Here is a 13785-nt window from a genome sequence, read left to right as displayed (position 1 = left end):
GAAATGTACAAGTGGATGAACAGTCTAGCAGAGAAAGCTGTCAAGAGAATATTGATAAGTAATACCCTAGAGGAGGATCACACAGTTCTACGGTCTGTAACTTGATCTTCCTTTTCTTGGTGTGTATGCTTTAACACGATTTGTTTCTAAATATTCTTTCAACACATAACACACTGTGGTCCCTTAATTATTGCTCTTATACGTTCATTTGTCTGCATGAGGAATCACTAGGCAACTCATTGCTTATTATTTCTGTTACCTAGTTTTTACATTTGTCTCTCCTCCTTATGTCTCTAAACCTAGCTGCAAATACACGTGAATTAATAGGTTCCTATACTGGGTCTGGCTGGGATGGAGTTAATTTTCTTCATAGCAGCCTGTATAGTGCTGCATTTCTAATTTGTGGCTCATTCATTGTTAACGCACCAGTGTTTTGGCTATTGCTGAACAGTGCTTGAACAGCATCAAGGCTTTCTCTTCTTACCACTCTGCCTGCCCCCACCAAGCTGCGAAGAGGTTGGGAGGGGAAACAGCTGGACAGCTAACCCAAATTTGCCAAAGCGATATTCCTTACCATATAATGTCACATTCAGCAATAAAAACTGGGGGTAGAGGAAGAAGAGGGAAAGGGTGGCCGTTGCTCAGACTGGTAGGGCATTGGTCTGCTTGTGGGAGGTGATAAGCGATTGCTGTTGCATCACTTCCCTTTTTTTCCTCTTTCTTTCATTTATTAAACTGTCTTTGTCTTGGCCACGATGATGATCTGAAGGCTGGAGCACCTCTTCTATGAAGACAGCCTAAGATAGTCGGGGTTGTTCAGCCTGGAGAAGAGAAGGCTCCGAGATGATCTTATAGCAGCTTTCCAGTACTACAGGAAAACTGGAGAGGGACTTTTTACAAGGGTATATAGTGATAAGACAAGGGGTAATGGCTTTAAACTGAAAGAAGGGAAATTTTGGGTAGGTCCAAGGAAGAAGTTTTTTACAGTGAGGATGATGAGGCATCAGGGAACAGGTTGCCCAGAGAAGTTGTAGATGCCCCATCCCTGGAAGTGTTCAAGGCCAGGTTGGATGAGGCTTTGGGCAACCTGGTGTAGTGGAGGGTTTCCCTGCCCATGGCAGGGGAGTTGGAACTAGATGATCTTTGAGGTCCCTTCCAACCCTAACCATTCTATGATTCTATGATTCTATGATTTCTCTACTTTTGCTCTTCTTATTCTCTCCTTTGTCCCGTTGGTGGGTGGGGAGTGACAGAGCGGCTGTGTGGGTGATTAGCTGCTCACCGGGATCAACCCACTACAGTCTATATTTTATTTTTTTTAAAAAAAGCATAGAAACAGTCAGACAGGGTTTTACCCCTCAAAACTCTTACCTTCTACATGTTATAGCAGCCACTCTGAAAACAGGCCAAATGCACTATAACACATATATGTGCACCCCAGTTTCTCACCACTGCAGTTTTCACCTTTTCCTCATACTTTATCTAATAAGCCACAAGAAAAATCATGAATAAACATGCTTTGGTTTCTGTACGTGACCAGCCGCTTTCAAAATACCTTACGTTCTCTTGGTCTGGGGTCACAACTCCAGTTTTTCCTTGTAGGCAGCCTATATTGAAACAGCCTCTACATCCACATCTACATCAGGCCAGGTTGGATGGAGCCTTGAGTAGCCTGGTCTAGTTGAGAGGCGTCCCTACCCATGACATGGAGGTTGGATTAGATGATCTCTAAGGTCTCCTCCAGCCTATGCCATTCTATGATTCTATGATTGTGTGATTCTATGATCTCACTGGCCCTTGCAGATCATGCATTGGGGTTCTTCTGAAAGCACTCATCACCCTCGCATCTGCTGACATCTATCTTGTGACATCTCTCACATTAGGGAACATGAGACACATGGCAGTGCCCAGGCTGGGCTGCTAAAAACTGTCAGCACTTCAGTTATTTCCTAGCTGGAGATACACTCCTGGGAGTGGGCAGGGCAGAGTGAAGAGCTTCAAACTCTGCTCTTGAGATACAACAGAGACGTAAAAAAAAAAAAAAATGTTTTTTTTTTCTAAGTATAAACTTATGTCATAAGGTACATTTTAACTCACAGTTACTTTTCTAGCACTGCTGAAAGTACTGTCGTTCCAAAATGTTTCTTCTGAGAATGGTGTCACATTTGGATGACATTCTAACATCTTTCTAGCCATGAAAACAATAGGATAAGGAGCATATGAAAATAAGTAATAGGTTCATTATTTTGCTAGCAAACTCTTTAAATAGCTACATTTGAAAGCAAGTAACAAAAAAATCAGGCACATAAAATGAAATAAAAAAATAATTGACCACCAGGTGTCAGTAGTTGTTCTCTTATTGTAATGAAAGGATTACCATCAAGACTGCAAGGGTAACTGTTGAGTCAAGGAAGTCACAAAACTAAATGTATTTTTCATTGTTATTCAGACCAGGAATTCAAAAATGATCAGAGGAATTTGTCTTCCTGTCTGTATAGAACACAAGAAAGAACTCACTGTTAGTGTATAAAACAGTGTTTTCCCTCCATTTCTTATTAAATCATTTTTTTTTTTTTTTTTCAAATTACAAAGACTGGCCTTTGAAGCAAAGAAAGTACAGTTGGTGAAAATGGATCTGTGGTCAACTCATGCAAAGAGTCACTGGGGCCTGGTAGGTCTTGTTTGCTCTTGCCTGATCACCTCCACTCTGCCTACCTAGTACTGTAACATCCCTCCTTCAAAGCATTGTTAAGCATCACTGGATGACAGGGTAGCCAGAAGAACCTGGCTAACCTGGTTCTATGGCAGTCATAAGGTACTGGTTTCAATTTTTGCATCTAAGATTAACTTTTAGTTTATTTTTTCATGACTGCAGGGTGAGTTCTCTTGGTTGTTACAGTAACACTGCTAAAATGTGTCTCAGTGTTTGTAACTTAACCCCTCAGAGATTTTTCCTATTCAGGAGGCAAAGATTTACTTTGGTAGCTAAAGAGACATCATTGTTCCTCTTCTGTCCTAACACTGCCTGGTATGAAACATATGACACAGCATCATGCATCAGAGATATATCTTTATCATAGTCATATCTTTATCAATGATCTGGATGAGGGGATCGAGTGCACCCTCAGTTAGTTTGCAGATGACAACAATTTGGGCAGGAGTGTTGATCTGCTTGAGTGCAGGAAGGTTCAACAGAGGGATCTGGATGGGCTGGATCAATGGGCCAAGGCCAGCTGTATAAGGTTCAGCAAGACTGAGTGTCAGGTCCTGCACTTGGGTCACAACCACCCCATGCAATGCTACAGGCTTGGGCAAGAATAGTGGAAAGCTGCCCTGCAGAAAAGGACTGGGGGCATTGGTTGATAGCCAACTAAATATGAGCCAGCAGTGTGTTCAAGTGGCCAAAAAGGCCAATACCATCCTGGCTTGTGTCAAAAATAGCGTGACCAGCAGGACTAGGGAAGTGATCGTTCCCCTGCACTTGGCACTGGAGAGGCTGCGCCTCAAATACTGTGTTCAGTTTTGGGCCCCTCACTACAAGAAAGACATTGAGGTGCTGGAGCATGTCCAAAGAGGGCAACAAAGCTGGTGAAGGGTCTAGAGCACAAGTCTTATGAGGAGCGGCTGAGAGAACTGGAGTTGTTTAACCTGGAGAAAAGGAAACTCACAGGAGATCTTATCGCTCTCTACAACTAGCTGAAAGGAGGTTGTAGCGAGGTGGGTGTCAGTCTCTTCTCCCAGGTGACAAGTGATAGGACAAGAAATGGCCTCAAGTTGCTCTAGAGGAGGTTTAGATTGGATATTAGGAAAAATTTCTTCACCAAAAGCATTGTCAAGCACTGGAACAGGCTGCCCAGGGAAGTGGTTGACTCACCTGGAGGTATTAAAAAGATGTGTAGATGCGGCACTTAGGGATGTGGTTTAGTGGGACTTGGCAGTGTTAGGTTTACAGTTGGACTCGACAATCTTAGGTCTTTTCCAACCAAAATGATTCTATGATTCTTTGATTCTCTGGCTCTATGGTTCTATAATAGATGTGTCCACGACACTGGATGTGCAACTACTGCAGTTCAGCTTCCTGATTTAGACAGAGGCTGCAACGGTCCTTAGTGACGACTTGGATGCTTTGTTGGAAGCATGCATGTACCTACACAACAAAATACAAGTCCAATCATGCTCCCTGATCTGGGCTGAGTAGATCTGAACACCAAAACCTTGACTTGCTTTATCTCTACTGATTAGAACTGCTCAAGGAGGTACCCGGGTTTGACATCCTTAAAACATTTGTCATTGAGGGTCTGAGCCTAGGGATTCCTGAACACTTGCCCAGCTGATCAGGTCTTATGTTTTTAAACAAAAACATTTTATTCCTAAACATTGTTTGCATTAGTTGGTGCCTCTATTTTTTCTTTATGGAAATAATGAAAGCGTATAAAAGTTTGGGATCTTTAATCCAGCGAGCATTGGTTTGGCATTCAGAAGATATGCAAGCCTCATGGAAAACCGGCGTGGGTGACATCTCTATATCTGAATTTCCCTATGTGGAAAGTAGAGGAAAAGGCAATGACTAGCCTTCTAAAGTGTTTCTAAGATTTACTATGAAAAACTGCTGCACAAGACCTAGGTATTTTTATTACCATTATTATTTGAAATTATACAGCAATAAAAGGAAGGCAAGATCATCAATGACAGCTGAGCAGAGCTTTAATTGGAAAATGGTGTGATGATCCAGGCTGACATTTTCTTTGCTTTATAAGCTCATCTATAACCTGTGTCATTTGTTGTGAGAAACAAAACAAAGTGGGAAAAGAGCTTGCAGCAATCAAACTTAAAGACAAAGATTGCGTGTGAATAACAGGAAATTTTAGGAAAACTGGTACAAGAAGGAGCAGAGAAGCTCCAGACTATTGAGAAAGGGGCCATCAGGAAACAGTCTGCAAGCAAACATGAGTACCTGAAAACACCAATCTCTGCATATTCATGAAGGGCTGGGCATCAAAACTTTGAGAGGGTCCCTTTTGCAGCCAGATTGCAGGCTGGACCCCTCTGAGCCAATGTGTCCCAACCACTAGGAGCTTCGGGAGAGCTTGACAAAGGCTCTCTCTGCTGAGGCTCAGCAAGCTCCTTCGTGGGGATTTGGAGATGCAGCTCCTTCTTTATCCAGGGCAGCGCTGGATAGTTTTTCATAAAATGTTTTGAAGTGTGGCTGTGCCAGACCCTTGTGTCTGACAATTATGTTTGTTTAAGCAAGACCTCTGAGTTTGTAACAATGGAATTATCTATTTTTCAGGACAATTAACACAATGTTTTTGTATGAACTGAAGGTCAGAGGATTAATGTGGTTTTATCTACAATGCATTTCTAAAAGCTAATTAAGAATCATTCAGTTCACTCTGTACTAAAGACTGAGAACATTTCACATTAGATGACTCTTGCTCCTCTGCAGCAGCAGAGAGAGAGAGAGGCATGGAGGAAGAGAGGAACAGAGAAAGAGTGAGCTAGTGTGCAAATAAACAAATACATCACAGGGATGCAGTTAATGGAGAGCAATAAAAAATTCCATTCTGGTAACACTAGAGATAAAATTATCTCCTCGACAAAAGGGCTAATCTAAAATATTAACCAGCAAAAATATTCAGTATTTGCAATCACAAGCATTCCTTGTTAGAGGAAGAGAGATGAAGAGGAATAGAGGGAAGTGCTGTTCTTGGAGCATTCTTTTAGCCATGTTTTTATCACCTAGTGCTCATGGAGCTTCTCCTCCTCTCTTCCTCTTCAGTGCCTGACAGCCCGTACATGCCACTGTTCCTCTGTGGGGAAAGCCTGGTTAAGGGGCCTCTGGTCAGAGGTGAGTCTTCTGGGAAGAGGTGCACGAGGGTGAGGAGCAGCCAAGCAGCTGCTCCTGGCAGGAGGATCTGCCTGCTGGCACGGGGACGGGAGCGGGTGGCAGTGGGAAGCAGCGTGCCCCACGCGCACCGTGCCTTTGGGGACCACAAAGGTTGGGGGAGGCAAAATGAGGCACAAAACCAGAGGCGTCCAGAGGTAACGCAGGGATCTGAAAACCAGGGCCAGGAGTTTAATTTTTAATGCAGTGGCCTCTGCCTACCCTTTTAATGGGAAAAGGTAAGAAAATTGGAAGCTGTTCCTACACGCATGCTTTCGGATGCTTATCTACCCAGCTGATTCATATGCTCTGAGGTTCGTTTGCTGTGTCTGCCCAAAGTATGTAAACACTATCAGACGTTGAGGTGCCTCATTTCGAAACTGGGCTACGCACTACTATTCTGCTGATCAAATGTGGCAATTATTTCAGGCTTAAAACCTTTTAGGGATAACAATAGGTGCCGCCAATCAAAGCTAGAAAGTACACACGCATTCAAAGAGCAAGCCGAACGAGGAATAACAGCAACGTGTGTAACTAGAATACATTATGGATTACCATCCTCTTACACAAAGGCTGGTAAACTTCAAAACACAGCAACCTATGGAGCTAATAAAAGAGACAGAAATGTGTGAATGTCTCGGTTTCTCTAATTTGTGTCTTTCTAGCATTGGTAGGATGACTCACTGGATTTAGCAACAGCTTGTGAAGATGAACGTATTAATAACTTTATGCTGCAGCTCTGCCATAAAATGTAATCTTTTACAATTCTGTATTCTCAAGTGAAACGCAAGCTTAGAACTAGAATAAAATTAGAAAAGATATTTGAATTGTCAGCTTATGTTCTTTTTAAATCTGTGTTTATACATTTAAATATGCAATTTAACTTGGAAAAGAGAATTCCCTTTCATCCTCATTCCTTCCCCAGCGTGCCACTCCCTACTATAAAAGGCTGAAGCATATTTCAATATGGGGCTACCAGGAAAGCACTCCAGGATAGTCTATGCCATTCTGTGTGTTTTACATTGTACCGAACACAAATTAACTTTTTTTTTTCCCATCCATAAACACTTGAACAGGAAAGCTTATGTAGACCGTGTACGACTCAACGGCAAAGAAGCCAGGTGCATATTGAAATTTGCACATGTAATCCGCTATGTTAGTAAACAATGGGATACATATCCTTTCAGCTTTTGATAAAATTCAACAGATTTGAATAATTAGATAACAGAGCACAAGGCTTGCCTTAAGAACATAGTAACTATAGTCCTGAATCTTTCAATCCTCTTTTAAACCTTTCTCCATGGTTTTAGGCACTACTCTAGTCTACAGAAGGTTCATCTGAGTACTTGGTGACTTGTAGAAGGTTATATAGAAAGTGTCTGAAAAAACAACAAGTAGAATCAGTGTTTCTAAGTATTAAGATGATGACCAAACTACCAGACTGACCATTCTCCTTGATTTTAAACAGACTTGATTTTAATGAGAGTTTCACAGACTGTGTAACTTACTGGAGATATATTTGCGTTTGTGCATGAAACATATGTGTAAATTTACTGAAATAAAGGGAAAGAAAATTTATGACAATTTTAGTGTAGGCAAGACTCAAACATTAATTTGTAATTTTATTGAAAAATTTATCTATTTATGCTAAATAGCATGTAAAAAGAGATTAGGTTCAGGACATTCACTTTAAAAAAAAAATTTAAAAAGTATTTTCTGGGTGTGGATAAAATCTCAGAAAGATAACTATTTTCTACCATATTAAGTGGTTTGATATGTTGACGTTCCTATTTATTACTTACAAATGAGCCGAATTTGTGAAAAATTCTTGCAAGAATTGATGCACTTCATTCAGTCTTTCCATGCCATGTACCCTTTGAAACTATTTATGCTCTTGATTGATTTAGGGTATAAGAGAAAGCAGTGTTTCTATTGTTTTTGTAAAAATCTCAAGTTCACAGAATTGAGAATTACGTGTATTATATATGCACATATATATAATACACATAAAAGATTATATATAAAATATAATGAAGTCACATTACATTACAGCTTGGATTCTAAAGAGATAATGAATTATATACATCTCTATCTGAAATGCTTAAAACCTGAATGTGCTTACAATAAATAGTCAGATATCTACTGCAGATAATGACAGACTTGAATTTCTTACCTGTTTTTTTAATTTCAGGGACAGTGGTCTTCTCATGAACTTTCTCTTTTTTCCCTTCTTTTTCTAAGATTTAATTAAAGAAAGTAATTTGATATGCTAGAACTCTGAATTATACACTCAAATACGCAGTCAGCCAAGTCCTGGTGAGCATACACTGAAAAAAATGTGACTTATTTGGAAGTTTAGTTCAGATTATTCCCTTATAGTACTTGCACCCAACTAGCCACAGAGCAATCAGCTGAAAATTAAAATTAATCAGCATGCATCAACTGTGGATGATTTGGACCCTCAATAATTCATCAAAGGCTAGGCAAAAATCATCAGTGCATGAATGTGGTACCTTTTAGCCTAAGCTCCAGTAGGAATGAGATCATTAATAAATAACGAATGATATAAATATTTTCCCATGAAAACTAGACCTTAGTGGATTGTAGATGCTTCCAGTGAATGAATGATCCGAAATGCTATTTAGATGGATATCTAAGGCATTACAGTTTGGTCATGGCAAGTTTTGATTGTGATTCTATAAAAAAAAAATTTAACCCCCAACCTTCAGAAAGTGACATACCGTGAATTGAGTGATACCTCCCATGAGTTTTGTGCATGATAGTATCAGTATGTCCTGCTATACATAGAGACTCCATTAAATGATTAACAAGCCCATAGATGGTCACCCAACAGGACTTTTTATTTGTCGGGAAAGGAATCTAGAAAATATCTGACACTGAGCACATTAAGCATCAGATGTCGAAGAAGCAGTAATATGCAAATAGTGACTAAGCAACTAAGAGAAGGACAATACAGAGCCAGAAGCGCAGGATTAACCCAGCAAAAATCAATGGTTTTTGAGTCAGGAGTGGGAGTAAAAGCTGAATGAGGCCAATAAGAAACATTCCCAAACCTTACCTTTCTTCTTAGCTTCAGTCGTAGCCTTCTTTACATCAGTCTTTTTCTTTTCCTCTTTTCTCTCTAAAAAAAGAAATAAAAGTTCATCTAACTATTTTTATGTATAGATATTCATATATACTGGTATGTATGCATGTGTATCTATTTGGTACAGGAATCCTTGGCTAACTGTAATAGATTCTAGATACGGTCACTTATTCAGGAGTTTACTATCAGTAGCTCAGAAATACAGGTTAATACTCAGAGAGTGAATGTAGCACTAAAGATAGAACTGGAACCAGCACATACATCTGATAATTATTCCAGAAATAATGTCCATTAACATGGTGCAACTAAGAGATTGTTGTGGTGACAGTATCCATGTACTTGCTCTGCTGCTTTTTTAAAATCTGAATGACTGAATGGCAGCAAAACTTGCAAGTGATACTTGGGAATACGTGCAGAATGCCATGAAACGCCTGCCTATATGATATATCTTTATAACACTTTTTATGAACTGAACCTTTGAAACTGTCATTACACGACTTCTGTTATTCATAGAGAATTGCAGTTAAAGCGTCATCTACAAAAAAATATAACTTGTTCTTTTAAAAATATCTGCCTCAATTTTGTCAAGTAATTGGACAATGGTAGAAATAAGGATTTGTTAATTGTTTTTTTCACAAAAAGCTACAACAATTTAATTACTTATTCCAATAATATTATTAATTAGAAAATTGAGAGTACAGTAGAGGAAATGAGGAAGTTAGTAATTCCTAATTTTGATGGAGAAGAATACAAGAGTACAAGAATAGTTAATCTGAATGTTTTCTTTTTAACTGCTCATCCACAAAAAGCCAAATTTGTTACCTTCAGGTTGTGCTGCATGGCATTAGGTGTTGATGTAGCTAGTGGAACTATCGTTTTCTTTTTGTGATGTTTTACTGTTATGAATGTGGATAAGATACCAAGTTTTATTACCATACAAAATGGCACAAATACAGGACCATAGGCCTTTAAGTGAGAGTTTTTACTTGAAAAATATTTGAGATATAGGAATATATTCTGAAGCCAGCAGATCCAAGAAGCAAATATGCTATTATCTCTTGAATAAATTAACATGAAGATAAAATGAAGAAACTTACTTTTCACTTCTCTAGCTACCACAATAGACTTTTCTTCTGCATGAAAAAAAATAGAAACAGAGAATGAAAAAAATTAATTGAAATACTGCACAGCATGCTTCCTAAACCAAAATAAAATATGTGTATGTTTGACAGAAAAATTGCTATTTTCATAGAGTACATGAATTCTACAGTCTGTCCGTGGTCATTTCATAAAGTTATTTTGAGTCTCGTGGAGGCAATGTATTTACCAATATCCAGGATCTCCCTGAACCATACTTCTGCTGATTTTCTGACAGTAATGTTTAACATTAAGCATCCTTTTGACATGTTCCAGTTCTTTCTTGTTTTAAATAGATTTGTTCAATGTGTTTCCCTTGTTATTCTCTTGACAAAATGAAGCAGAAAATCCTTGCATGTGTTTTACAGGATGTTTCTCCCCCCAGTGCTTTGTGTGCTTAATTCTCCCTGCTGAAACCCTGAGCGTGCTGGACTTCAAACCTTCCTTTGTGTGGTGAGCGTGCGTTACGATGCTCAGCTTTCTTAACCACGTATAGAGCATCGGAGTAGTGCTCATCTTCCACAAGCTTGTTTGCAGCTTTATTCATTTTTATTTTTGAATATTCTTGTTATTGTCTATCTCTCGGGTTCTCAGGAGTGTCTCTCTCTGTGACATGCTGTTCCAGAGACTTACGATAGGGACCATGGCTGCCTCCTCAAAATGGAAGACTTCAGCCTCAGATTACACACAAGCTGTTCCACAGCTCTACTTTCCTGTGCCACCTATGACTTTTCAGTGTTTCGCTTTCACATGCAATGTACAACTCTTCTAATTTCTAAAAGGTCGTTTAGTTGTTTGCTTACTCTGCCTGATTTAACAGAAACTGTTAATCATATCAAGTCTATCAGTTACTGTCAGAAAAAAAGCTTCCTTCTAACTGTATTGCTTCCACCAGCATCTACTCCTAGTAACCAGAGACTGAAGTGCTGCTGGTACTTCTGTGATTTTCATTTTTTTCTGAGTGGCTCAGTTCTGGTGACACTGTTAACAACTCCTCTCTTGCAGTTAGCTTTTTTTTTTTTTTGCTTCCTTATACTTCTGGTCCTAGGTGATGCACAAGAGTAATTTGTAAGCCTAAGGTCCTTACAATCAACAAGATTCTCTTTAATCAGAGACACATTTCTGCCTGTGATGTGTAGCATGTAGCATGCTTTTGAGGCCTGAATAAGCCACATGAAATCTGCTCCAAGTTTCATAGCAAGGTTCAGAGCCATACGTGTCTTGAGAGCCAGTAGCTGAGACATAGAGCTTTGAGAAGTGGAACTTTGTGTGGAGGATGTACAGGAGGTAGCAGGAATTTTTGCTGCAAGTAGCCTAAAGCACAAGGAGATGACATCTCTGCCTACGGAGTTTTTATTGCTGTCATTCCATCAATTAATTCCACTGACGTAATTTTCTTCCATCAAGCTCTCAAGTTGCAGTATTCAGAGTGTCCAGGGAGCCTAGAGACATCTACATTTGTTATGAATTTTCTAGAGGATGATGACACAGAGGTATTAAAGGACTGTGGCCCCTATTTCCCGTTAGCACTGCCCAATGTAAGACGTGCACTCTTGATCAAGTCTGGGAAAACAATCACAGGGCTTCCATTTGCATCTCAGCTGCATCTAGCCTCATTCATGTCCCTTACAGCTGCTACTGACAAAAGTATATGTAAATGAGACTGATGGACTTGGTAAACGAGTATTATGGAAAGAGTTATTTGTGATTTAAGGAAGTAATCCCATTTCTTGAACAAATTTATTTCCTCTCAATTTGAGTAGCTCATATTTACGCTGTTGCATATTAAGTGTATATTTAACACCAGAAAAATTGCTATTTCTGAAGCAGTAAATGCAGTGGGTTTTCTCCAGATATGTACACAACTAAATTAAGAGGCAGAGAAAATAATTAAATAGGATCTTAGGCAGGTCTTTTGCACCATAAAGTATGAACCCCATCTGTTAATTGAAATTATATATTTTTTTTTTTTAGCAAGGAATAGTAGCAGGACAACAAATGTCCATGGATCAGCTGCATAAAGAGGGATCATAATATGCACAGTGGGTTACACAAGGAAACATAAGGTGTTTTTGATGATTCAGGGTTGACTATAATCATAGAATCATAGAATCATAGAATGGTTAGGGTTGGAAGCGACCTCAAAGATCATCTAGTTCCAACCCCCCTGCCATGGGCAGGGAAATCCTCCACTACACCAGGTTGCCCAAAGCTTCATCCAACCTGGCCTTGAACACTTCCAGGGATGGGGCATCCACAACCTCTCTGGGCAACCTGTTCCAGTACCTCACCACCCTCAATGTAAAGAATTTCTTTCTTATATCTAACCTAAATCTGCCCTCTTTCAGTTTAAATCCATACAGAATTAAAGTGCAATTGACTATTGAAAAATCTATTGCTGTTGTTACATTTTTTGATAACGTACTTAATGCTAATTTTGCATTAGGACCATTAGTCTTGAAACATATCTTTATGTAAAAGGTCTAAGAGATATGCATACAAAAAGACTTCACTTTCAAAAGCCTGCAATGCCTTCACAAGAATGAAAGAGGAATATATGCAGATGGCAGAGTACAAGATGACAGTATCAGTCAGCAAGACAAGCAACGGACTTTGCATTTAGTCAAGATTTTTTTCTGTAGGCTTTATGCAGAAGTGGAGCTTTCTGTAGTACGAGGAGGAAACCAGAAAGAATGAGAAGTGTGAATTAAAGCAGTGATGTACTACTGAATGGGAAATTCAGGTAAAAATATTTTCCTGGGGGGAAAAAAAGAAGCAGCACAGAATAGTTTTCCTGAGAAGTGACTAGAGCAAAGAGAACATCCCCAAAGCAAAGAAACATCTGAGATGGAATTACTTATTTCTCAATAAGTGTTGAGGGACTGAGGACACCAGTAGAAATCCAAGTAAGATTCAACAGAGACCAAGCAAGAGGTGTTTTGATCTGAATTGCCTTTACCAGCTTCAACAACGTCTTTGTGTTATTCTCATGGGACACCAACTAATTTTTGGACAACAGGGGGAGGGGAGATAACAGAAACATGCTAACAATGCCGCACTTGAAAACAGGCCTGGAAAGACCAATGTGATACTGTGCCAGTGCTGAGTGGAAGCTAAATTTAGGGATGCACAGGAGTTACTGGGCATAGTGTCATGGAAAAGCCGCCCAGGAACTGGAAAAGAAAGGTGCTCTAAGTTTCTTCTCCATGTTGTTCCAGATGCTCCATGTGTTTACGATGACACTGATTCTGGGAGGACTCATCAGCTCAACCGATCTCCTCTGAGAAACTGAGGTAAGGAGGGCAGCAAAATATAGCCACCAATACTTCCTGTGGAGAGGCATGGGCATGCGTATAACGAACACTAACTAGTGGGATCGAATGCCAGAAGTTTGGAGATGTTTTGGTTCAGATAAGCCTTCGAAAGTTCATATACTTACACAACGCTTATCTGCATTTATCTAAAATCCTGTTGTCAGGAAATCTCAGGAGAAAAGCTCTTGCAAGAGACTTTGGATATTGCCTAGCTTTGTGAAATACTACAACAGCTTTTCTTGCCTACTGATTCTGGTCCTGGCAGAATTGAGGAGCAGCAGAGATACATGTATACTCACTTACATACAAAATAGAACAAAACAAACTTTAATTTAGCTTTTCCT

General features: G+C 39.5%; 1 protein-coding gene across 1 annotated transcript in view; it reads right to left on the bottom strand.

Moving 5' to 3' along the window:
* TRDN (triadin) overlaps positions 1 to 13785 on the bottom strand; it is a 205717-nt gene that overhangs the window by 116103 nt on the left and 75829 nt on the right. Inside the window, exons 13-14 of the mRNA XM_086632103.1 lie at positions 8964 to 9026; positions 8058 to 8120 (exon numbers count right to left, since the gene is read on the bottom strand). Of these exons, the coding sequence (XP_086488229.1) occupies positions 8058 to 8120; positions 8964 to 9026 (126 nt within the window). The remainder of the gene's footprint in view (positions 1 to 8057; positions 8121 to 8963; positions 9027 to 13785) is intronic.

This window comes from Tauraco erythrolophus, chromosome 2 (assembly GCF_009769465.1).
Source record: "Tauraco erythrolophus isolate bTauEry1 chromosome 2, bTauEry1.pri, whole genome shotgun sequence".
NCBI classification, from domain to species: domain Eukaryota; kingdom Metazoa; phylum Chordata; class Aves; order Musophagiformes; family Musophagidae; genus Tauraco; species Tauraco erythrolophus.
This window is presented reverse-complemented; position numbering and strand designations above follow the sequence as displayed.